The 23,729-nt window shown below is 36.1% G+C and overlaps 4 protein-coding genes and 1 pseudogene across 5 annotated transcripts; 2 read left to right on the top strand and 3 right to left on the bottom strand.

Moving 5' to 3' along the window:
* Positions 1-1,506: 1,506 nt before the first annotated feature.
* On the top strand, positions 1,507-4,427 carry LOC107628751 (putative magnesium transporter NIPA6). 2 transcript variants are annotated; one of them, XM_016331346.3, is made up of 9 exons: positions 1,512-1,813; positions 2,037-2,093; positions 2,202-2,292; positions 2,401-2,561; positions 2,661-2,788; positions 2,898-3,035; positions 3,458-3,550; positions 3,674-3,791; positions 3,875-4,427. In XM_016331346.3, the coding sequence occupies exons 1-9, from the start codon at positions 1,690-1,692 to the stop codon at positions 3,967-3,969; spliced, it is 1,005 nt and encodes a 334-aa protein (XP_016186832.1). In that variant the 5' UTR covers positions 1,512-1,689; the 3' UTR covers positions 3,970-4,427. The 2 variants fall into 2 exon arrangements, with proteins under 2 accessions (XP_088364960.1, XP_016186832.1); XM_088508834.1 differs by having other exon boundaries at positions 1,507-1,813; positions 2,401-2,788.
* A 1,630-nt stretch (positions 4,428-6,057) lies between these two features.
* LOC107628750 (glycine-rich protein) lies at positions 6,058-8,217 on the top strand. The gene is made up of 2 exons (XM_016331344.2): positions 6,058-7,335; positions 7,886-8,217. Exons 1-2 carry the CDS (start codon positions 6,161-6,163, stop codon positions 7,929-7,931), a joined length of 1,221 nt encoding a protein of 406 aa, XP_016186830.1. The 5' UTR covers positions 6,058-6,160; the 3' UTR covers positions 7,932-8,217.
* Positions 8,218-13,661: 5,444 nt separating this feature from the next.
* LOC148569778 (uncharacterized) lies at positions 13,662-14,586 on the bottom strand. The gene is made up of 2 exons (XM_088506633.1): positions 14,272-14,586; positions 13,662-14,195 (listed from the first exon to the last, which is right to left on the bottom strand). The coding sequence occupies exons 1-2, from the start codon at positions 14,584-14,586 to the stop codon at positions 13,662-13,664; spliced, it is 849 nt and encodes a 282-aa protein (XP_088362759.1).
* A 271-nt stretch (positions 14,587-14,857) lies between these two features.
* LOC107632251 (protein ANTAGONIST OF LIKE HETEROCHROMATIN PROTEIN 1-like) lies at positions 14,858-16,240 on the bottom strand. The gene is made up of 3 exons (XM_016335953.3): positions 15,728-16,240; positions 15,416-15,641; positions 14,858-15,321 (listed from the first exon to the last, which is right to left on the bottom strand). Exons 1-3 carry the CDS (start codon positions 16,238-16,240, stop codon positions 14,858-14,860), a joined length of 1,203 nt encoding a protein of 400 aa, XP_016191439.3.
* A 3,842-nt stretch (positions 16,241-20,082) lies between these two features.
* Positions 20,083-23,410, bottom strand: LOC107632252 (disease resistance protein Roq1-like; annotated as a pseudogene).
* Positions 23,411-23,729: the final 319 nt, after the last annotated feature.

Here is a 23,729-nt window from a genome sequence, read left to right as displayed (position 1 = left end):
ACAAAAAGTCTAAATGACAAGATGATGACTTCTTTTAAAATGATGTAGTGGGGATGCAACGGCATGCCAGAGCAGTAGACGAAGTAGGAGACACGACAACAAAGAGAAAAATGGACACGACGACATATTTATGGAAAGAAACACCGCAAATAGAGAGCATGATGCAGTGAGGGTGATGGCACCGTGAGTTGTGACGATGCAGTGAGAAGGGAGAGTGGCGAGAGAGTGACTGCAGATAGATTGGATGGAGTATGGACAGTGTTAGGGATCTCTGAATTGAAGAAGGGTTATACAAATGCAGATTAGGAGTTTTGGGTTTATATATATATATATATATAAAATGACTAAAACACATATATGAAAATAAACTATTAAGAACAATTCAGTACATTTATAAATTTTGGGGATTAGCAGGGATACGGCGGGGATCCCCACTCGAATCTCCGCGCTTGCCTTGAGAAAATTGTCCCCCATCCTCATCCCTATAAAAAAAAATTTCCACCGTCAAATCCCCATTCGAGACCGTCCCGGCAGAAATTCCTGCGTCTAAGTTTTGCCATCCCTACCAAAGCCTAATTGATCAGTAATGTTACACTCTTTGACCTATTGTATAAATATAATCTCGAAAAAAGATTATGAATTAAATTTATTTTTAATTAATAATCGGTCAATATTTGTTTTATTTTTTATATTTTACTACTTTTCTATTTTATTGACTAGTATTTATTTTTTGAATTAAGATAGATAATTATTTTTTTTTCGATCAATATCAACTAATTATTTTAACTCTAAATTATAAAGCTTAAATTTTAAATTCTAACACTAAACTCTAAACTCTCTAAAAAAATAAGATTAAAAAATAATGTTATAATAAAGATTAACCAATGTTAATTAATTAAAAATTAATTCTTATACATATTTTTAAAATTTTTTTAATTAAGAATATTTATCTCCATCAGTAGTATAGTTGGATAAATAATAATTATTTTTTGATTTAATTATTGTATAAGTCTCTATAATTTAACTGAATTTTTAATTAACTTCTTATATTTTCTTTGTTTTTTTTTATTGAATTCTTATACTATATCAGATTTTGTAATTAAGTCTATGTAGTGACAAAAACGTTAGAATTAACATAATATTTAATTAAATAAAATAAATATATCTAATATTTAATTAAATATTTTATATAAATTAACAGAATATTCTTTATTATCACAATAAAAATCTAATTATAAAATTTGATATGATATAAGAATTTAATTAAAAAAATATAAAAATTTAATAAAATTATAAGATAGGATAATTAAAACTTATTTTTTGTTTATGAAATTTTGCTTGTGGCCGTTGGGCTTTGCGCGTTGAGTATGAACTAAAAAATTGCAACATAAGACAGTAAAAGAAAACCAATAGGATGGTGACACGTAAACACCTAAAACGCGGTACAGCAGCATCAACGAACCAACGGAGGCGCATGTGTACCATGATCTGGCGAAGCAGAGGATCAGTTCCGCGGTTTTACGGCGCAAAATTCTGACAAGTCAATTCTCAACTCTCATCTCATCAGAGTCTCAGTTTTGAAGAAAAGCAAAAAAGAGAGAGACTACGTTTCTTCATTGCAGTTTTCACACAAATCATTCATAATTCAAGGGTTTTCTTCTTCTTGAGATTACATTGATCACAGAGATTATGGGGGTTTCAGAAAACTCGACGGGGTTGGCTTTGGCGTTGGGTTCGAGTGCATTCATTGGTGCTAGCTTCATCCTCAAGAAGAAGGGTCTCAAGCGTGCTGCTGCCACCGGCACTCGTGCAGGTCTTCAATTCTATGCTGATTCCACCTAGTATTACCTATTCAATTCTAAAATCAATTTGGGGATTCGGATTTTTTTTTTATGTTTTTTCCCAATTGTGTTTATCTGTTATTAATTGTCAAGGTTGTATTTTTAGATCAGATCCATATGAACCTAATGCTAATTTTCTGGTGATAGCATTATGTTTACATTATAATTTGAATTTGTTATTATTGAAATTTGCAGGTGTTGGTGGTTATACTTATTTACTAGAGCCACTTTGGTGGGCTGGCATGGTTTCAAGTAAGTTTTGGAGGAACCTTCCTATTTTCTCTTTTTTCCCTACTTGGTTGTGTGTTTGAGGATGAGACTGTTTGATTACATCTGGACACTGGAACAACTTTGGTGCAGTGATTGTGGGGGAGGTAGCAAACTTTGTGGCTTATATTTATGCTCCGGCAATACTCGTTACGCCGCTTGGCGCGATCAGTATTATTGTCAGGTACATAGATCTCTAGTCTATCTAAAATGCTAAGTAGTTAATTGTTTTGAATGCTGTGAGTTGTGACTATTGTTGGTGGAACTAACATATTCAGTTCTGTGCTTCTAGTGCTGTTTTGGCTCACTTCTTGCTGAATGAGCGGCTTCAGACGATGGGGGTCTTAGGATGTCTGTCCTGCATTGTGGGATCAATTGTCATTGTCATCCATGCTCCTCAAGAGCAAACTCCGACTTCTGTCCAAGAAATATGGGATTTGGCCACTCAACCAGGTTCCTGTTTTGCTCCTGTTTACATTTTGGTATTAAGATTCCTTGCTTTACTGTCCGGTCCATTAACTAATGTCATTGATGTTTTCTTTTTTTCAACAGCATTTCTATTTTATGCCGTGGCAACAATTTCTTTAGTTTTGGCTTTGATTTTACACTTCGAACCTCGCTATGGACAGTCTAATATGCTGGTTTACTTGGGAATTTGTTCATTAATGGGCTCATTTACGGTAATTATGTTTTGTGCCGATCACATAAATGGAAGTTTTATGTTGATAATGTAACACATGAACTAACTGTATATTGCCCTTTTCGATTTTCAATTTACGATGATGTCAGGTTGTGAGCATCAAGGCCATTGGTATTGCAATAAAGCTAACACTTGATGGAATTAACCAAATAGCTTATCCTCAGACTTGGTTTTTTCTCACAGTTTCAGCAATATGTGTTATCACACAGCTGAATTACCTTAACAGGGTGAGTGCACAGTTATCCAACTTTGCTGATTTGGCCTGCCTGGGATGAGTTATTTATTGTTCTTTATTCTAGTATGGTTTCCCCGGACAACTCTTTTTTCTGTTATAGAGTTGTTTCAAGAGGACACCTCACCGAGCAGTATCCTACTTCCTAAGTGCTTCTTTTAAAATGTTTAAATTAAAGAAGAGCATTGTATGCATCACTTTTGTGTATACCTTACCTTGTACGTACATCTTCCATTTTGGTATAAAAAGTGATTGATAAGAAGTGAGAAAAGATAAGGTGTACACTTAGTGGTGTAATTAGTTATGTTTAGTTATAGCTTGTTCTCCATGGTTGGCATCCCACTGGTATCAATCTTGTTATCATTTGTTTATGGCCAAAACTTCTGAGCATATTTTCACTTTCCAACTATATTTCAGGCACTGGATACATTCAATGCAGCTATTGTTTCCCCTGTATATTATGTCATGTTCACAACTCTCACCATTATTGCCAGTGCAATAATGTTTAAGGTATGATAATTTCATAACAGATTCATATTTCTGTCTCTCGTTATGACTGCAAAACTTTTTTCTTGAAGACCATGATGTGATGTGATGAGCTTCAGTACTCACTTTCATGGAGCTTCCATGCAGGATTGGTCTGGTCAGGATGCCACCAGCATAGCGTCTGAGATATGTGGGTTCATCACCATTCTTTCAGGAACAATGATATTGCATATTACCAGAAAACAGGAAGAGTCCGATATGCAAAGTAATGCATGCCAATTCCCCTTTGTTTGCTAACGAATTTGTTGATTGCCTTACGCAGAGTAGTAACTTGTCTATTTGATTCAGGGACCTTAAAATTCTACGTTGGCGAGGATTCAATGAAGGGCCTTGAAGATGAACACCTGATCCTTATACATGGTTCGGATTTTTTGGAACAATGACTTTTCCTGTGAGGTTGATGTATGAGAGCAAGTTCTATGAATCAGCAATGGAATAACAATTTGGACACAGCCCAGCTCATGATACGATGCATTTGCAGCAAGCATTGCATTCATGTCTTTGATCCTGGGGCTTGAATTCAAGCATCCCGGAGTGCTAAAGTTTTCTGACCATTTCTCCACCCTCCTTGGAGTGATCTCAAAATGTCTGATGCGGTGCAGTTCAACGGCCGAAATGGGGATTGCTAACTCGTCTCAAAAAGTTTCAGATTTTTGAAGTGATATCATGCTATGTGATATAATGTCCATAGTAGCCTGTGTAATTTTCCCTTTCACAATTTTGGTGGTAGGTCAGCACTTGTTTATGTATATATTTTTATACTTTTTTCAATTGATTATTGGATTATGTTGATAATTTTCTTGGTGGTGGCAAATAATAGTATCAGTTTGTTTCGTTGAAATGTTTATTAAGATCTTCTGCAACAAGGATCATATTGTTTTTTCCAATCATTATTGTGTTTAGATTAAGCGCACTATGAGAGGAAGATGACATAGTTAACATGATGGTTGACTCAGGAATGTGTAGAAGAATCTACAGTGGTCTGAACAAAGTGTGCCTAGTGGATTAGTGGTGACGAAGTTAGCGTACTTTAGGTTTTTGCATTTTTTTCGTAAAATTCTTTTAAGTGTTGCTTCGATTCTAAGCTAACTTACGCATATTGTTAGTCTGAATATGGTTTATACCTTTGTCAAAGGCTTTATTTATTTATTTATTTTATTTTGAATTAACCATTGTAAGCATGGGCGAGAAACCCGTCTCTCCATAAAATGCTAGGTGCTTTTATTCGTATAGATAAGGAGAAAAGCTTGAATCTCTTAAAAAAAATTACAATATATGATGAGCTTCATAAGTTGAAAGACGATACAACATGGAATATTTTGTAATATAAATAACGTAGCTGATTTAGCTAACATATGCCTTAATGTATTAAATATGAAAGCAATTGTTAATGCGTTAAATGTGAAAAATTTGTATTAAGAATATAAAAAATTTGAAGTTTCTAATTTTTTTAAAAGAAGTACATTTATTGAAGAAAATTTTTAAAAATATATACTTTAAGCAATCTTAACAGGCAGCTTTAATTTTTTTTCATAAATTTATATCTTATGAATGATATTTTTTAAAAACTTTTATACTAAATTTCTCTCACATTTTATTATATAAAAGATAAGAATAAAATAAACTTCAATATAGAAGATATAAAAGAAGATAACAATAGTAAAGGCTAATTTTTTTTTTATGAAAGGGAGATGAATTATATACTTAACTATTATAATTTTTTGTATTTTTTAAATTTGTAAAAAGTACACAAATTAGAGGATTCAATTTCTGTACCTCGAATTTTTTTATTTTTTTAGAAATAGAAATTAAATAGTTCGATTTATTTACCTCTTAGAAATCAAATTTTTTTATTTATGTACTTCAAATTAAATAGTAACATATTTAAAATTAATACTTTAATAAATTATAATCTAAAAAAAATAGCATTGTTAATTCAATATAAAAATAATAAGTGAATAGTAAAAACAATAAAGGATCTTTATCCATATTTAATTATTGTACAAAATTGTATTAGAGAAAGAGATACAAAGAGGAGTCGTAAAAAAATATTTAATTATTATACAAAATTGTATTAGAGAAAGAGATACAAAGAGGAGTCGTAAAAAAAAAAAATTAAATAATAGAGCTTAAGATTAGTATGGTAAGCTGTATATTTTGTTTTTCAGTTGAATTTGCAGATTGTTTTAGTCCAGAATAGTTATAACTTGGCTAATCAATAAGATTAACGAAGTTGGTTAAAACAAAAAAAATATTTTATAAAGATTTGTTGTTTAATGAGATAATCTTGTGAGATCAGATAGGATAACCAATAACCAATACCAAATTAACTTAAACCTTGTCTGTGAAAACTTTTTTCAAGAGAATATATATTCTTTTTTAAAAAAAGATAAGAAACTAATCTGAACCGTTGATAATGATGACCAGGCATGGTGGTCCAAAGTCATAACTTCCACCGTTTGATGCATATATAATGATGTCCCTCGCGCCTCCGTTTTCTCCACCGAAAAAACGCAAACCTTTGTGCTGTGCAAGCAAATCAAGAGAGAGAGAAAGAAGAAGAAGAAGTTGAGAATGGCGGCTACCGTTTCTGCGTGGTCGAAGCCAGGTGCGTGGGCTTTGGATTCTGAGGAACATGAAGCTGAGCTCCTTCAACAGCAAACTAGCAACAATAACGAAACTGCCCTCACCGGAAAACCACTAGCCGACTTCCCATCTTTGGCTGTGGCGGCCGCCGCAAAACCCAAGAAGAAGAAAGGCCAGACCTTTTCCCTTGCTGAGTTCACTGCCGCCAAAACGGACTACCAAGATCCCATCGTGCTCCCCACCGGTCCGCGCCAGCGCACCGCCGAGGAGCTCGACCGCGACCGCAACCGTCTTGGTGGTGGCTTCAGGAACTACGGCGGTGACCGCGCCAACAGAAGCTCCGGTGGTGGTGATGATTCCTCCAATTCGAGGTGGGGTTCCTCTAGGGTTTCTGACGAGCCGAGGCGGAACGGTGGGTTTAGGGATTCGAATCGCGAATTGGCTCCTTCCCGCGCCGATGAGATTGATAATTGGGCCGCCGCGAAGAAATCAACGGTCGGTAACGGTTTCGAGAGGAGGGAAAGGGATAGGGATAGGGAAAGGAGCGGTTTTTTCGATTCCCAATCGCGTGCTGATGAATCCGATAGTTGGGTTACGAACAAGAGTTCTGTGCCGTCAGAGAGTCGGAGATTCGGTTCCAACGGCGGTTCTGGTGGTCTTGGGTTTGAAAGAGAGAGGAAGGTAGGGTTTGGGTCTAGCGGCGGCGCAGATTCTGATAATTGGAACAAGAAAAAGGTTGAATTTAACGGTGGAAGTGAGAGGAGTGAAGGTGGTGGTGGGAGACCTAGGCTTGTTCTGCAACCTCGTACAGCGCCTGTGAACAATGAGAGCCAGGAGGGTGCTGGTAATGGTAATGGTAATGTGGTGAAACCAAAGGGTCCGAGCCCATTCGGCGAGGCGAGACCGAGGGAGGAGGTGCTGGCGGAGAAGGGGCAGGATTGGAAGAAGATTGATGAGCAGCTTGAGAGCGTGAAGATTAAGGAGGCTGCTGAGAAAAAAGAGAGTTTTGGAAAGAGGGGTTTTGGTTCTGGCAATGGACGTGGTTCTAGTTTGTCTGAAGCCAGGACTGAGCGGAGTTGGAGGAAGCCGGAATCCGAGACAGAGCGGAAGGCAGAATCTGAGACCGAGAGCAAGCCGGAATCTGATGATGGTCGTCCGAAAAGGTATGTCATTGATAGAGTAAGGTATCAACCAAGTAGTTGTACCTTGGTCAAGGCTTTATTAGTTGTTTGATGATGTGATTTTGGAAATTGGCATACTTGTTAGTACATCTGATAGTGCAGTTAGGTACTTTAGTTTTAGGCTTATCTTGATTTTGATGATGTTGATAGAATAGAACACAGCCCTCTGGGGAAAAGAAAAGTGGAGAAGGTTGTTAACAGTTAATGAGTTGCTTCTTGTCTGCTAAACCAATTCAGTTGTGTGATATGTTGCTTCTTTATCATCTAATACCATTGAGGGAAGAAGGTGCTTATGATAACTTGAAAGTCTTTCTTTACTCCTCCTGAATTGTTTCTGCTATATTTGCATCATGCCACTCATAGGTTTGCATTATCTTTAAATTTGATTATTACCACATGGCACATAGTGGTGCTGTCTCTCATGGAGGACAACTCTGCTTGGTTGAGACATCTGAGGAAGATCTTTGGAGTTTCCGTTTTCTCCATATATACCATTTTGACATTGTTGACATGTTTTCTTGTGTTAATGCAGTGCTGATTCTGAGAAAATGGAGGATGAACATGTTGAAGAAAACTGAGGAGCTGTCAATTTTGTCCCTGCTGAGTGATAACAGAGTTGGAAAGGAAAAAGGAACATTGGATATCAAATTTTTTTGTTTACCATTGAAAGTTTTGTTCTGAACTTGTGTTTATTATGAGACACTGTACTGAAACTGTTGAAAAAGATAATTTTAATAGGTTTGCTTTAGGTAGTCTTTACTCTCTAGTATTTAATTTATGTCTATGTTGGTAACCAAATTTGTCACTGTTACTCTGGTTGTCTCACTATTTTATAATATGTACAAGTTTTCTATTGGTGGTGAAGTGCCGTTTCTTGTATTCATGTTTGTCTTCCACATCCTCCTCCTCCCTTGACTGCTATTCGTGTTCACCTGCCTAAGGACTTAAAAGTGAAAAGGGATGTTCTTCTGATAAAATGAATTTTTGATATGCAAATTAGATTCCAAACAACACGAAGAGCTTCCTTTTTTATAAGATTAGTTAAAGAGTGAATTGATTTATAGTTTCAAATTACGGTTTCGCTTTAAACTATGGTTTTGAGAATAGAAATGATGTCAAAATGTAATTTCATATAGTTTTGTTAAAAGAAGAATGATAGAGTAACTGATTAAACACATATTTCATTCCATACACATGTAAAAAGAAGAAAATATGAATTTGTGTTTTATTCTTTACTCTTCTATCATATTGGCTTGCCCAGGGCCATTTCTGGGCGGCCAATGAATAAACATTAGAAACAGAAATAACACACACATTGTGCATACATAATAGTTTGGATTTTCATTCATTATAAGCAATGAAACTAATAAACACATTCCACTTTTGCATGAAAGCAAAGGGGGAATTCTATCCAAGCACTATGGAATGGAACAGTACAAAATTGATTGCTCAATTAGTTTGAGTTAAAGTAAAACAATAAAGCTAGACGAACAAGCATTTTTAAAATCAAGTCTCCAACCAAGTATGGGGTGTGTTTCTTTTTCTTCCTACATATGTATTGCTTTGCTGCCTATTCTTCCTCTTCTTCCTTCTTGATTATCTTCTTTTGCACATTTCTCTCTTCAACGTTGTTGTCATTGTTGCCGACTGTCGTTATCCTTGTCACCACTGTCTTACGGAGCCACATAGTGGCAAAGAGGGGCAATGACCCCTAATTTTAATTTTTTACATGTAAATTAATGTAAATTTCAGTTTAGTCTCCTTTAAAATTTTATTTTAGTCTTATTTTATTACGTAAATATTTTTTACTCTCCTCTAATATTTCATCTAATTTCGCTCCTGATCATCATCGTAATTATTGTCTTCTTGTTCATCTTTTCTTTCTTCTCCTTTATATATTCAGGAAAGATATTGAGCATAAAAATTGATAGATAGTACAGAAATTTTACAAAAATAGATTAGATCTTCATTTACAATAAGCAATAAGGCAAAAGAGAGGAGGAGATCGGGTGAATGTTTAGGTAAAAAAGAGAGGGTTAAGTGGGGGCATGTATCCTGTGTGACCCATTTTTTTATTATTATTAGAGGTAATGACCAAATCAGTACCCGAAAGATTAAAACGCTGACATTGCGGTACTTGACTATTGCAACTCCTCTAGAAAGAATCTCCAATTTTCTCTAGTTTCTGCATCAACAACCCCATACGCTATTGGAAACAGCTGATTGTTCGCGTCCTGACCAACTGCTGTTAGTAATTGCCCTCCAAAGTACCCTTTCAGAAACGTCCCATCCAAAACAATAAATGGCCTACACCCTGCTCTAAGGCCATTTTTGCAAGCAGCCAAATAGATGTATAAGTTTCTAAACTTAGGCAACCCCTCTGGCTGTGGAGTAGTCCCCATGTTGGCTTTTGAACCAGGATTAGCCTTCATGATTTCGTTAAGGTAGTCTCTGAGCCTTAGGTATTGATCTTTCTCTGTTCCCTCGATAACTTCCTTGGCTTTGACCATAGCCCTAAACATCATCCTCTCGTTGACTGAGATGTCATACTCCACTTTAAACCATTCATGTGCCTCTCTCTGCAGCATGTTGGGATGGATCCTCAGCTTTGGGACCAGTTCCTCAGCAACCCAAGCACATGAAACAAATTTACTCTTGTTACTCCTGGGGCACGTATGCTCGTCCACAAATGTCTTTATCTGAAAGGATGCTGGGTAGTTGGTCCTGGCATAGTAGCACAACCAAGGACAGTCTGGATCATAGCAGATCACCCTACACCTCTTCTTCTCATTCCTAATGTAGAACACCTGTCTCCCAATTTGTATGTTATACTTCTGCACTGCTGCTTTGAACTGCTCCATGGTCTCAAACTCCATATTCAACTCCAGAGTTATTTTTCCATATGGCGTGTTGGGATTATGTTGAGAAAATACAGGTTCCTCTTCGTCATCAGTTGCAGGGGGGCTACAGAGTTCTTCGGATTCATATTGGTACATCTCAGGTTCACTATCACCATCTTCTCTATTCGGGTTAGGCACATCTACCCTTGGTGCTTCATCCTCCTTTCTAGGTACAATTCTTTGCCCAAACGGTTGAGGCCTTGGATGATTTCTCCTTGCATTGTCCCTCCCACTAGTTTGTGTTACATTATTTGCTGCAAAGTCAGTTGAGATACATGAGAACTGAAGCAATTTATATTTACATATACTCTAACTTAAAAAAAAAAACTAATTTACCTGTTGGGTTTTCTGTAACAGGTTCCTCTGCCCTTTCCTCATCCACGAAAGGTTCTCGAAATTCAGAACCCCCATTGACACCAGCAAAATCATCAGCATTGGTCTCCTCTGTGGGTTCATTCCCAACTTCAGCTTCTCCATGGTTACTCTCATTTACACCCTCATTCTCGGCAGCTCTTTTTTCTCGGGGTAAACCACTAGGGGCTGGTCTTGGATGTTTCTTTCTAACCTTCTTAGCAGGTTTCTCCGGAGCTGATGCTCCTTCAGTGTCTTTCTCCGCATTCCCGTCATTTGCAGCTTCTTCTCCTGCACCACTCTCACCTTTGTTCGACTCGTTAACATCAACAGTGGCCTCATTTACACCGTCATTCATATTCTCCTTCACAGCCACACTCAACACCATCTCCAATTCATTAACCTCACCACTGGTCTCATTCACACCATCATTCTCCTTCTCATTAGCATGTCCGTCAACCTTATTAGTAACTTCATCCTCCTTGACACTATCACCATCTGGATTGACTTCAACCACACTATCACTACTACCATTAGACACGACTTCTTCATCAATGATTTCAGGGTTTGCGTCAATGGGGTGATCAAAATATAGGTGTACAGTGTTCTCATTCTTCATCGCACTCTCACACATTCTCATGACTTCAGCGTCTGTCCTAAGCACTCTAAGACCCTTAGGTAGCGTTTGGTAGAGAGACAGAGACTGAGAGACAGATACTGAGAGACAGAGACAGAGAGACAAGAATTAAAATAAGTCTCAGTATTATGTTTGGTATAAAATATTGTTCAAAATATAATACAGAGACTAAACTAAATGAAATGACCAAATTATCCCTACTAATTAAAAGAAAAAACAAATATAAAACCCAAATCCAATCCTTCAGACAACCATTTCCCCTTCCTCCTTTCTCAATCCCTAATCTCCCGTCAGTTCACCCAATTTCGCCGTCTCAATCTCTTGCTTGGCGTCGAGTTCGCCGTCGACAAGGAAGCCTTGCCACCGTTTCATCAATTCCTTCGCTTACGGTTCTCTCCATCTGTCTCTCTCTCTCACGTTCGATCTCTCTCTCTCTTGCTCTCTCTCACTTTCTTCTGTTGGTTGCAGGGGCAAATTGGTTGGTATTCATGCTGGAAACAGGGGCTATCCTCCGAATAAGGTATGTAAGCTGATGATTATGATAATTTTGATACCAAATTTCTGATGATTCAATGATAACACTGATATGAGATAGTTAGCATCGTTGTTAACTTTGAATAAAGTCACGATTTGAAAAGTTATTTTTCACAGTGAGTGATTTTGAGTTTGTGGTGTCTGAAATTTAAAAGGAGAAAATGGTTACATGGTGATTGAGTTTTTATTGAAAAGTTATTTTGAGTTTTTATTGAAAAGTTATTTTTCACATAACCTAGTTTGTCTTTGCTGTTTTTTATTGTATTTCAAGAACCAAAATTGCTTGCAGTTGATATGCTTATTGGTTGCAACTATTTTACTCTGCCAAATTGCTTGCAGTTGATATGCTTATTGGTTCCATGCTCAGACTCGATATGTGCTTCTGAGGTTCAAGGTGCAGCTACTGAATGTTCTCAGGCTAATCAGTGCAGCTATACATTTCAGTATGGAGATGGAAGTGGAACGACAGGATATTATATTTCTGATGCAGTGTATTTTGATATGATCCTGGGACAGTCTTCACTTGCTAACTCTTCAGCGACTGTTGTTTTTGGGTGAGTATGTGTGCTTTTTACTGTGAATAAGGTTTATGTGTCATCTTACTCATCTATTGGTTTTGCTATTATTCCTATGTTCATTTTGATGCGTATATGGTTCGGTTGATGATTATTTTGTTAATAGGTGTAGCAACTATTTGTCTGGAGAATTGACTAAATCAGATAAAGCAGTTGATGGAATTATTGGGTTTGGCCCTGGTCCTCTATCTGTTGTATCACAATTGTCTTTGCGTGGTATAACACCCAAAGTTTTCTCTAATTGTTTAAAAGGAGATGGCAATGGAGGAGGCATACTAGTTCTTGGTCATATTTTGGATCTAAATATAGTTTATACACCACTGCTTCCATCACAGTAAGTTCTTCTGCACTTTGTCTACTTTAGCCCCTTGCTAGTGACCCGCTTTTTTTATTTTTTCAAAAGCAATATTAAAAGAAATTTATGGATATAAAATATGAAGTTGCTCAAGAATTGGGTTCTTAAAATATTTGTTATCCTATTATGCTTGCTGTACAACTAATTGATAGTTTTATGAGATATATTATGTAGGTTTGACTATTTCTTTTCTTAAAATTCAGACCTCATTACAACGTAAACCTCCAGGGCATTTCTATCAATGGACAACCCCTCTCCAAGCAAGCTAATGATATACAAGTGAGAAACCTAGTGGATACATAACTTATGCATCACCGAATCTCTTGAAGGCAAACGGAACTACAGATTAAGTTATAGTGTTGGGTTTTAAATTGCAGCAGGAGTATTTGTGTGTAATTTGTTTGTATTTGTAAACATGTTGTAAAAGCATGTATAGGAATGAATTAGCTTGACTGATTTGTTGACATTAAATTGTTGAAATTAGATTGGCTGTTTTGGGAAATTCTTGTATTCTTGAAATTCTTGGGAAATTAGATTGTTGACATTAATATCATACAGAGCATTTAATATAGATAGGAATAAGAACTTGCTAATAACAGATGGAAGGAGACTGAATTTAACATATTGAACTTATTAATATAAATTCATGAAGCATTAGTTTGATTATTCAGTATCTAATATTACCTTGAAAATTTATGAAGCAATAATTTGAAAAGTCAGAATCTAATAATAACTTGTGAATCAGGACAGTTCACCTAATAATTTATTGAATTCATAAAAATAACTAAATCATCCTAATAAGTTAATGAATTCATAAACATAACTACATAAAAATAACTAAATCATCCTAAATTCATAAAAATAACTAAATCATTCTAACTAGTTATTGAATTCATAAAAATAACTAAATCATCCTAACTATGTTCAACAAGAATCGTTAACTAGAACAACTTATTCTAATTGAGAATGGATCGCACATAACCACTCTTCTGAGAATCCTTCAAACCCCAGAAAACCTTCTCCATCTGTGCATTATTAGCAAATTTCACTGCAACCTGCACCACCTCATCGTTATCGAATCCAAGCTGTTCAAGCTTCTCACCGACCATGAACTTCTCATTCACCCCAGATATAGCATCAGCAAGAACTTGGGCATTCCTTCCTTGTTCAGCAGTCGAAAATTGCACCTGTTCAACCATCCTCTCTAGAATATCATTTTGCTTCCGCTTCTTTCCCGAATGCCTTCCGCTAGCTGCACAGGCATCAGAGTGTGAACCTGCTCCTTGTCCTTCATGAAAACTTACATTTGCTGACATTCCAAAATCGTCTAAACTTGGACAATGATCTTCCTCCTCCTCTTGAACTTGCTCCTGTGCGTCAAAACCACTAACTGCACCTGCACCCGTGGCTCGATCCTTTCCGAATATACCCTCTAATCGGTGGAACAAAGGGAATGGCTTACCAGGAGTATAAAATTTGGTTGGGTGTGCCTGTGATGAAACTTACAGAAGTTAGTATACATATTCTAAAGTCACTAATAAAATAATTTCAAGTAAGTTTGTTAACAACCTTCATCCACGCATCAAGAACGTTTCTACTGTCAACATCTACGCACTGTTTTTCAGAATTCCACCCAAATCCACTACATGCCAGCATCTCAGAGGCATATTGATACTTCTCCTTCAGTCGCTTATGCTTATTCTTGCAATGCTTGGCCGTTACCGTACAAGTTGGGAATGCTTCCAACATCTTCAAGGCTAATTTTTCAAAAGTTCCTGGTCTAAATTGTCCACAATCAGCTTTCAAACCATCAACAACACACTCTTCCATGAAACCAACAAATGCTTCAGTTTCTTCATCAGTCCACATGCGTTTGTCCATTGTCATCTAAGAAGAAATGTAACATGCAATAAGTTGTACAATCCATTAAAATCAAACATCACCTATGATAATAGAAATCTACCAATGCAATAATTAGTCATATTAATAATTATGAATATTACAAACAAGGCTTACAATAACCTTTTAAAAATTTCAATGACAAAAAATCCAACAAAACAATGGAAAGTCTTTCGCACACAAATTTAGCTATTACATAACAAGTTTCATGCCAAATTAAACATGGAGATTCAAGTTGGGCCTATAATCTATCCTATTCCGTACGACTAGCTCGCCACTCTTCGTACATCTCAATTGCAATGTTGTCACGCCATTGTGTCCACTCATTCGTATTTTCAACCACATCGATCAACTCATCTGGTGCTTCCTCTTCGACGGGCAGAAATTCATCTAAGAAGCTAGTTTGCTCTTCCGGATCCATATCCATGTTCTTCCGAATAAAATTTTGCAACAGACAACAAGCAATTATTATCTGATTTTGTGTTTTTATAGGGTAAAAGCTAGGGCTTCTTAAAATTGACCATCTCTTCTTAAGTAATCCAAAGCATCGCTCTATGACATTCCTAGCAGAAGAATGCTTTCTATTAAAATACTCCTGGTAGTTGCGAGGTGCACGTGTTCCTTGAGCCCACTCTCTAACATGATAGCGAGTGCCTCTATATGGTGCTAGGAACCCAGGACCATTTGTGTAACCCGCATCCACTAAATAGTAATTACCTATAAATATTACATATAAACAAAATAAGCTCTACAACTCTCCAGTCAAGCTTAATGTCAAAATCTAACTTATGACTTATAAATTAGATATTACCATGAGGTATCTTGAGACTATTACCACGAGTGATTGCATCTCGAAGTATTCTTGAATCAGATGCCGATCCCTCCCACCCACTAAGTACATAAACAAAGCTCATATCTCGGTTACACACTCCTAGGACATTAGTACATATTTTACCCTTCCTTGTTCGATATCTTGACTTATCAGACTCGGGGACTGTCACCTCTATATAAGTGCCATCTAATGCTCCCAAGCAACCCTATAATTCACAAAAAATTACAACTTTTAGATAGACAATCCTTCCAGGCTTAAAACAAATTACATATATAATCCATTTAGGTTTACCTTAAACTTTCTCCATGTTGGGTCTATGCAATCCTCTTCAACCGGTGAGGTCTTGGCGAATAACAAGTTTTGCATACGTATAATAGCCTTTAAAACCTTATTGAAATACTTACTAACTGTTTCCCCAGACCTACAAAATCTAACTTGTAGACTACGATTTTTCTTGTGATGAGCTAAGATAATTAAAAAACTTGCAACTTGTTCCGGCAAGCTTACTTGACCATCCTCACAAAGTCCTCCTTGGACTTGAAGCAACTCGCACAAATTAGCAAAGGCATTTGTGTTCATTCTTAACTCCCAAATACAATTCCTATCACCCTCACCAATAATACGCTCTAAAGCATCACGTCTAATTCTACTATTCATTCTTCCGCCTAATGACACTTCTCCACTACTTCTATTCCTAAAGTACACAAATAATGTAAGAACAAAGTTTAACATCAAATTATCATGCTTCGATCTCATCGTTTCATAAAAAGAAACACATCGTTTAATAATCTCCGACCGCTCCATTCCTTCCTAACAAAATCATTTCATAAAAATAAGCATAAACATTCAATTTACTCAAATCAAAATCTAAACTAGATATAATCATTCAATGTCTTTTGTCACATGTACTTGAAATAAGAACATGTCAATAGCCAAATAGCCAAATAGCCAAAGTAGTACAATTTATAATAAACCAGTACCACTGATTTTTTTAATATATGGTTAGTACCATACCCACATCAACCTTATCACCCTTGTTTTGCATGCTGTACCTCTTTACAATTTCCCATGTATCGAAAAAATAATCAATTAATTCCATACTCCTAAGAACTTAGGAGTAATATTATTTGTACAACAAAAGTTAATAACTTTATTTAAAATACTAATTTTCTTCCCAATATTTATATGAACTACCAACTAATTTTTCTGCTAAAGACAAACACAACTAGCATTTCTGGCTCCAAAGATCAGAGAGTAAAGATTAGAGTATCATAGAGCACAAATTCAGCTCAAAAAGTAAGTAACCTAGCAAATCATAAAACTCATATATTTGGTTCTTCTATTGGTAAAAGATGTTAAATAAATAAATAAGTGCCATCAACTGCTAACATCCTCTAATATTTGATGCAGATTTTGTAAGCTGTCTACTTTTTCAAGTTCTGAATTCTAATATACTCAAAAGGGTCATTACTATGGTGCTCCCCTTGAGCATCAAAACGTTGTTCCTCACAAATAAAGCCAGCTTTATTAGCAAAAAGGGTCAAAAGGGGAAAAATAAAAATAAAAAACAAAATAAGAAGCAACACAACTTAGAAAAATTCATGCATTTGCAGTTTGCATAGACCATGAATTAATTAGATACCCTGTGCATTGTAATTCTAGATTTGAAATAAAAAAGTTAGCTTCAAAAATTTTCATTGGTTATTACAGAAAAGTTTTTCAACTTGCAAATAAATGCAGAATAATTTGTGAGATGTAAATCGAGTACCATACGAGCTAGATATTAAAAATTGAAAAAATAAGAACGAAACTGCGGGCAGAGACAAATGGTAGGTGTGAAGATGAACTCACCGGAAGGGAGCTAGGGATTCGTCTCAGAAAAGTGCATAACAAAAACATGACAACAATTTCTAGGCAAGCAATTTCGAGTACAAATTTTAATTATGACTATACAGATTGCATTATATATGGCACGGTCTGGAAGTTTGATAATCATTTAATTTTCATTTCATTATATATGCTAAAATAAAGTTGAGGCAAATGTTGAATGCAGATTATATAACACAATGATTAAGAGATGTATTAATCAGAAAAGATTTTATTTTATACATGCAAGGCATTGGCATTATTAAATGGAGGAAAATAAATTTGTCCTATTCAAGTAATTCAACTCTATTATTATATGAACAAATTAACTAACCCTTTCAGTAGCACCAAACCAATTTACAACAACACATATGATCCACGACAATATATATAGTACCAGGGAACAAGATTCAGCACACTTTTCTGATAATAATACTTCACACATTGGATTTAATTTCACTAAACATATAGGTCAGAGAGAATACAAAATCAGTTCTAAATAAGATAAGAAAAAACATGACTGGTCCACACTCCACACACCATGGTTTATGAACTGAATACACATATCACATAAAACACACTTCTCAAATACATTTAACAAAAACAGAAAATACCGAAATAGAAGATAATCTGCAGAAGGCGTTGAAATTTACCAAAAATTTCAACAAGCAGAGCAGTAGAAATTTTGAATAAAAAATCATATAACTCCATACAACTTCTATAAAACTGCAATAAAAAGCAACACAAATGCGAAAGATACACGAAGAGACGACAAGCAAAATGCAAATATGGAGGAGAAGAGAAGAGAAATAGAAGCTTCACGAGGATACCATGAATTGAAAAATATGCCTACGAAGATGAAGGTGTGACGGCGACTAACCTTGCTCACGGTGGTTCAACGATTTCGACGACGAGGTAGTGGTCTTGCAGGCGGCGATGGGCAGCGGCAGCAGCTTCAGGGTTAGCTCCAAGGTCTGATTGACATGATATTGAAAAACCCAACCCTGATTATTTGATTTGGTCAAAAGGGCAAATTAGGAATTAGATAATTAGAATGAGGGTATTTTGGACATAAATTGTTATTTAAAATTTCTGTCTCCGTCTCTGTCTCTGTGTCCCTACTTTTTGGAAGTACTGAAATACTGAAATTTTTAAGACAGAGACTGAAATTTTAGTACCAGTCTCTAGGCCAACAAACATAATACTGAGACGGAGTCCCCCAGTCTCCGTCTCAGTACCTCAAAACAAACGCTACCTTACCTAACTCTAAACCAGGTACTAGCCAGTACACCTCATTGTATCCAGGGTAACCCAAGTCTAAAAATAAACCCTCAACAAAGAACAAATTACATGTCTCCACATTCACCCTGTGTATCTCAGTTACTAAACCCCCGTCGTATATCACATTACCATCAACACCCCTTTTCAAGGCACCCATGTGATGATAAACAAAGGTAACTAGACGATCCATCTAAAAAATCGTAGAGGGAAGATACAATGAATAAAACAATCAACATGATAATAATGCTCTCGACAGAAGGCACGTAAATGAGAGTATGGAGTGAAGATGAACTTACCTCTACGTAGCGTTCTTCCTTGCGAAGACTGGGGTTGCGATGATGCCACTACCAACCCCTCCCTGTTGACGCTTCGACAATGTCTCTCAAATCCTCTTCGTTCTTCTTCACGCCAAGTAATCAGGGCAACGTCTCTCCCTCTTTACGTGACCTTTCAGTTTTACTCTTAGTGAAACACTAAGTCACAGTAAGTCACCCAGCAGTAACAAGCTTTGTTGATTTGGGATTAGGGCAAAGACTAATGATTTGGGACAAATTGAATTCCAATTAACCTAATTTCCACCTAGGCTAGCAAATTAATTAATTAGAAATGACAACTCAATTAAAACATGATTTGTCAGCATAATCCGGTGACCACGTAAGCATTGTCCTCACCGGAGCTTAGGTCCGGCCAGGTTATGGATACGTTTGTCTGATTTTAAAATCAACCAGGTACCATTTTGTCGTTTACAATAGTCAGGTACCGCCATGTCAGCGTTTTAATATTTCAAGTACTGATTTGGTCATTACCTCTTATTATTATTATTATTATTATTATTATTATTATTATTAAATTGAACCAGAAAACAATACTGATTTATAATTAGGCTAATTTTTTTTAATATTGATTAAATATATGTGTAATACATTGTTATTGGAAAATTAGGTGTTTTTTTTGCATATGGTATTTTATTCAAATCGGACGGTCCGATTTGTTTGATGAAAAAAATAAATTACAACTCGGAGGGTCCGATTTGTTTGAAGAAAAAATTAAACTCCAAATCGGATGGTACGATTTATATTTTTTATTTTTTTATTTGTTAAAATAAAAATCGAACGTCCGATTTTAACATTAAATTTTTTTTTATTTTCGAAATCACAAATTGGACTGTCCGTTGTGATTGTTTGTTTAAAAAACAAAACAATGCAAACAAATTGGTGCTTCCGATTTGTGTCATCCCATAGCCAAATAAAACACCCCTCTACTTACACCATATTGTTATACACCTTTCTCTCTCCCACACCAAAAATCAAAAGCGTTATAATTACTGGGAGGGGTATCCGATGCAACATTTTCAATCATGAATATAAGGTTTGCGGGATATTGATCCTTCAATTTCCAAAAACTTGTACATCTGATTATGAGCTGAAGAATTGGCTCTATATATACGTCATCGTTGTGTTTAACTGTTCCATATCTTCCTTGTATACCCAACGGGAACCTTAACTCCTCACTTCTACTACTTCTGGATAATCACTCATGGTGTCCAATTCAATACCATCAAGATCAGATGCTCCTTCTTTTAGATCACTTATATAACCATTAATGAAAAGTTCCCGGGAGAAAAATATTAGCCACATATGATCTAATTCAGTTGCAATCAAATCTTGCTTGAGACGGATTGGAACAACGGCATATTTGCCCCCAAGCTGATAACCATGAAAACCACAACCAAGAACAGGAGAATGATTGGCTTCTTCAAGCCATTTCGATGGAGCATCATGTACAACAAATATTACACAACAAGCAATGCCTATCCAATTATTGTCCTCCAGAATGGGAGATGGCTCCAGGCTCACTGAACTACCCGCCGTATTCTGTCGGTTGAACCACCATGGAATTTCAGCTCCTGGAATCACGACATCGATGATGTATCTGGGGATAGAGCATTGCATGTACACCTGGCACCATAGAAATTAGGTGTGCGTACAACATGAGTTCATACCATAGAGGGACAAAAGCAAAATGAGAAAACAAATGAGGAACTGAAGCTGGCACCTGAATCATTTTTATCATCCATGAAATAACTGTGACACGACAACCTTCCGTGTCACTCAAATTTGGGCAGTTGAAAACATATATTCCTGCATCGTAATCTCTTCCACGGCTACGTCCTCCTATGGGAAAAAAGGTGCTAGGCAACCACTTTAGATGCTTACTGGAAGTTCCTTGATGCAATGAGGTAGCGTAACAATATTGTTTCCTCCCATGTTCAAACTTTCTAAACAACGTAAGTTTCCAATAGCTTCGGGGATTTGAAGTAAATTACAGAAACTTATGTCAAGAGTTACCAAAGCTGGAAAACGAGACAAACAAGGCACCAACAAACCAACTGAATTGGCACGCCTTCTAGAATACAAAAATTGGAAAGGCCTTGTAAGAGTTTTGCACATGGAGGAGGATGTCATGTGCCTTTCTACACTTTGATCTGGATCCAACTTTTTCAACTGCTCTCTCTGCCACGGACTCTTTAACAATTGATATTTAAGTAATTTCAAACAACCAGATAAATTCAAATCTGCTGCCGGGAATATTAACAAGATTTTTGCAGTTTTCAAGATTCAAGAAATGAAGCTTTTCTAAAGAACCAATGGATGGATCAAGGTAAACAAGTGCAACACATCCTTCAAGATCAAGGCGCGAAAGATTTGAGGCCCCAGATAAATTTGGTATCTTTATGAGATTTTTGGAATGACATAGTTCCATATGTGTCAAATTATGTAAATTCTGCAAGAATAAAAAGAAGACCGATAGCACAAGATAATAATATAGTGAACAGAAAAAAAAAAGAGAGAGAAAATTGTCCTCTTATTTCTATTTTAATAAGTTCAACATTGTTAGAGGCAATGATATGATGTGCCATACCTTTATTCCCTCCCAGAGTTCTTTGATATTGCTATAAAGTAGGATTAGTTTAACGAGTTTATTTGGCTGAAAACTTGACGGTAAACAAGTCAAAGGATATTATCCCAACTCATTAGAAAGGAAAGTCAGACATCCTGAAAAATTCACTTTGCCAAGTATGAGTAATTTCAGACGATTCATTTGTGATAAAGCTTCAACTGACAATCCTTCTCTAATTTCTTCATATCTTGGAAGAACTATTGCTTCAATGTTATCTGCTGTCTGAAACTTCAGAATATTAAAATTATTTAGATTCTAAAATGGCAGATAAATTCAATATTATTAATAACTATTTTACCTTGTTTTCCCACAAGACATCGCTTAGATCCTTTTGATTCCATAACCTGCTCCAATTTCTTGGTTCTTTGGGTGTTTTTTCTCGAACAATACTTCTACCCAATTTTATCAACAAGTCATGCATTACTATCTTCCACTGATCACGAGTTGTGAGTGATTTATCAATGAAAATTCTTATAACAATAAAATATCTTTCACATAATCTTCAAACTCATCGGAAAAAAAGCATGCAATATCAAGAAATATTTCCTTTTCCATATCCTCATGTCCATCAAAACTAATTCGAAGCACATCCATAATATCTTTTGTTGGATTTTCTTTCAGTCTATCCAATGCACTACTCCACTCAGAAACATCTCGCCCAAACAAAAATGAACCGAATACTCTAATTGCTAACGGAAGTCCATTAGCATATGTTAATGCAACATTTGTGAGGCTTTCATAATCTTTTGCAACATAATTACATTTGAAAGCTTTTTTGCAAAATAATCGGAGAGCATTCTCATCATTTAACAGTTGAACTTTGTAAATACCATCCACCCCATATTCTCTCAATATATGTTCATCTCTAGAAATTATGATTATTCTACTCCCACTGCCTAGCCTTTTCCGTTTTATAGCCAATTTCTCCAACTGAATCCCCTTTTCAACATTATCCAGAACTATGAAAACCTTTCTATGGCATAACCTATTTTGAATTAGATTATTTGCCAATGAAGGGTTGGATAAAAGAAAATCTTCTTCCATGAAAGCTTGACAAAGAAGTCGCTTTTGTACACCAAGTGGGCCATAATCTTCGTAAGTTTTACTTACATCATCTACAAAACATGAAACATCGTATTGATGAGAGATTTTTTCATATAAAATAGTAACAAGAGTTGACTTTCCTATACCGCCCATTTCACAAATTCCAACAACTCTAACATCATCCTGAGTCCAAAACTAGAAGCTTTTCTAGTTTTTCTAAAGGGGAGTGCATCCCAACTATATCATTGGATAGACTTGATGATGGTTTGGGACTCAGCATGCTTGTTACCATAGACAGCAAAACATAGAACTGGTTACTCACTTATCCTTCAAATCCCAGCCAGAGAGATTGGCTACTTGTGTTAGAGCTCCCCTCCATCTTTGCACTTGCTCCATCATCTCTGCATCATCTTTGAATCTTTCTTCATGTTCCACAAAGGCTTCTTCATAGTTTCCACTTTGCTTTCTGACCTCAGAAGGACTCACATCACAGAAAACAGGCAGAACACGGTGTCCCGGTATTTGAATGCAATCAGCTATCTTTGCTAGTTCTTGCAAGCACCTTGTGGAGGAAGCATAATTCATTGAGAAGACCACAATCAGAACCTGTGATCCTTCAATAGCTTCCAGAAGCCCTTCTGATATAAGTCCTCCTTTCTCGAGCTTAGTATCATCCCTGAAGGCAACTATGCCGTGTCTGCAGAGAGCAGCATAAAGATGATCGGTGAAGTTGTTGCGAGTTTCGCCTCTGAAACTCACAAACACATCATATTTCCAGTTCTTCCTATGAGACAAGGTGCTTTGGATTCTCATGCAATCCATTGTGTAGTGAATATACTGTGTGCACTGTGAATATACAATGCAATATAGATTAGATTTTATGGAAATGAGATGCATACTGAGGACAGGGTATATATATTAAAGTCAACGGACGTGTTTTGGATAATTGATAGGAAGTTCAGTTGAAAATTATTGTATTGAAGCATTGAGTAGTTTATTATGAACAAAACTAATCGCTTTCAAGTGGCTCATAATTCTTTACGGCAACTACTCCTACGAACATGTCAAAAACATCTTTTTATAATAATTTTTATTTAAAAAGTGTAACTTATTTATTTAACAATACTTTTAAATAAAGGTA

This window comes from Arachis ipaensis, chromosome B3 (genome assembly GCF_059453495.1).
Source record: "Arachis ipaensis isolate K30076 ecotype BB chromosome B3, ASM5945349v1, whole genome shotgun sequence".
Taxonomy (NCBI): Eukaryota; Viridiplantae; Streptophyta; class Magnoliopsida; order Fabales; family Fabaceae; genus Arachis; species Arachis ipaensis.
Note: the sequence above shows the minus strand (reverse complement) of the source record. Positions and strands in the feature narration are given on the sequence as shown.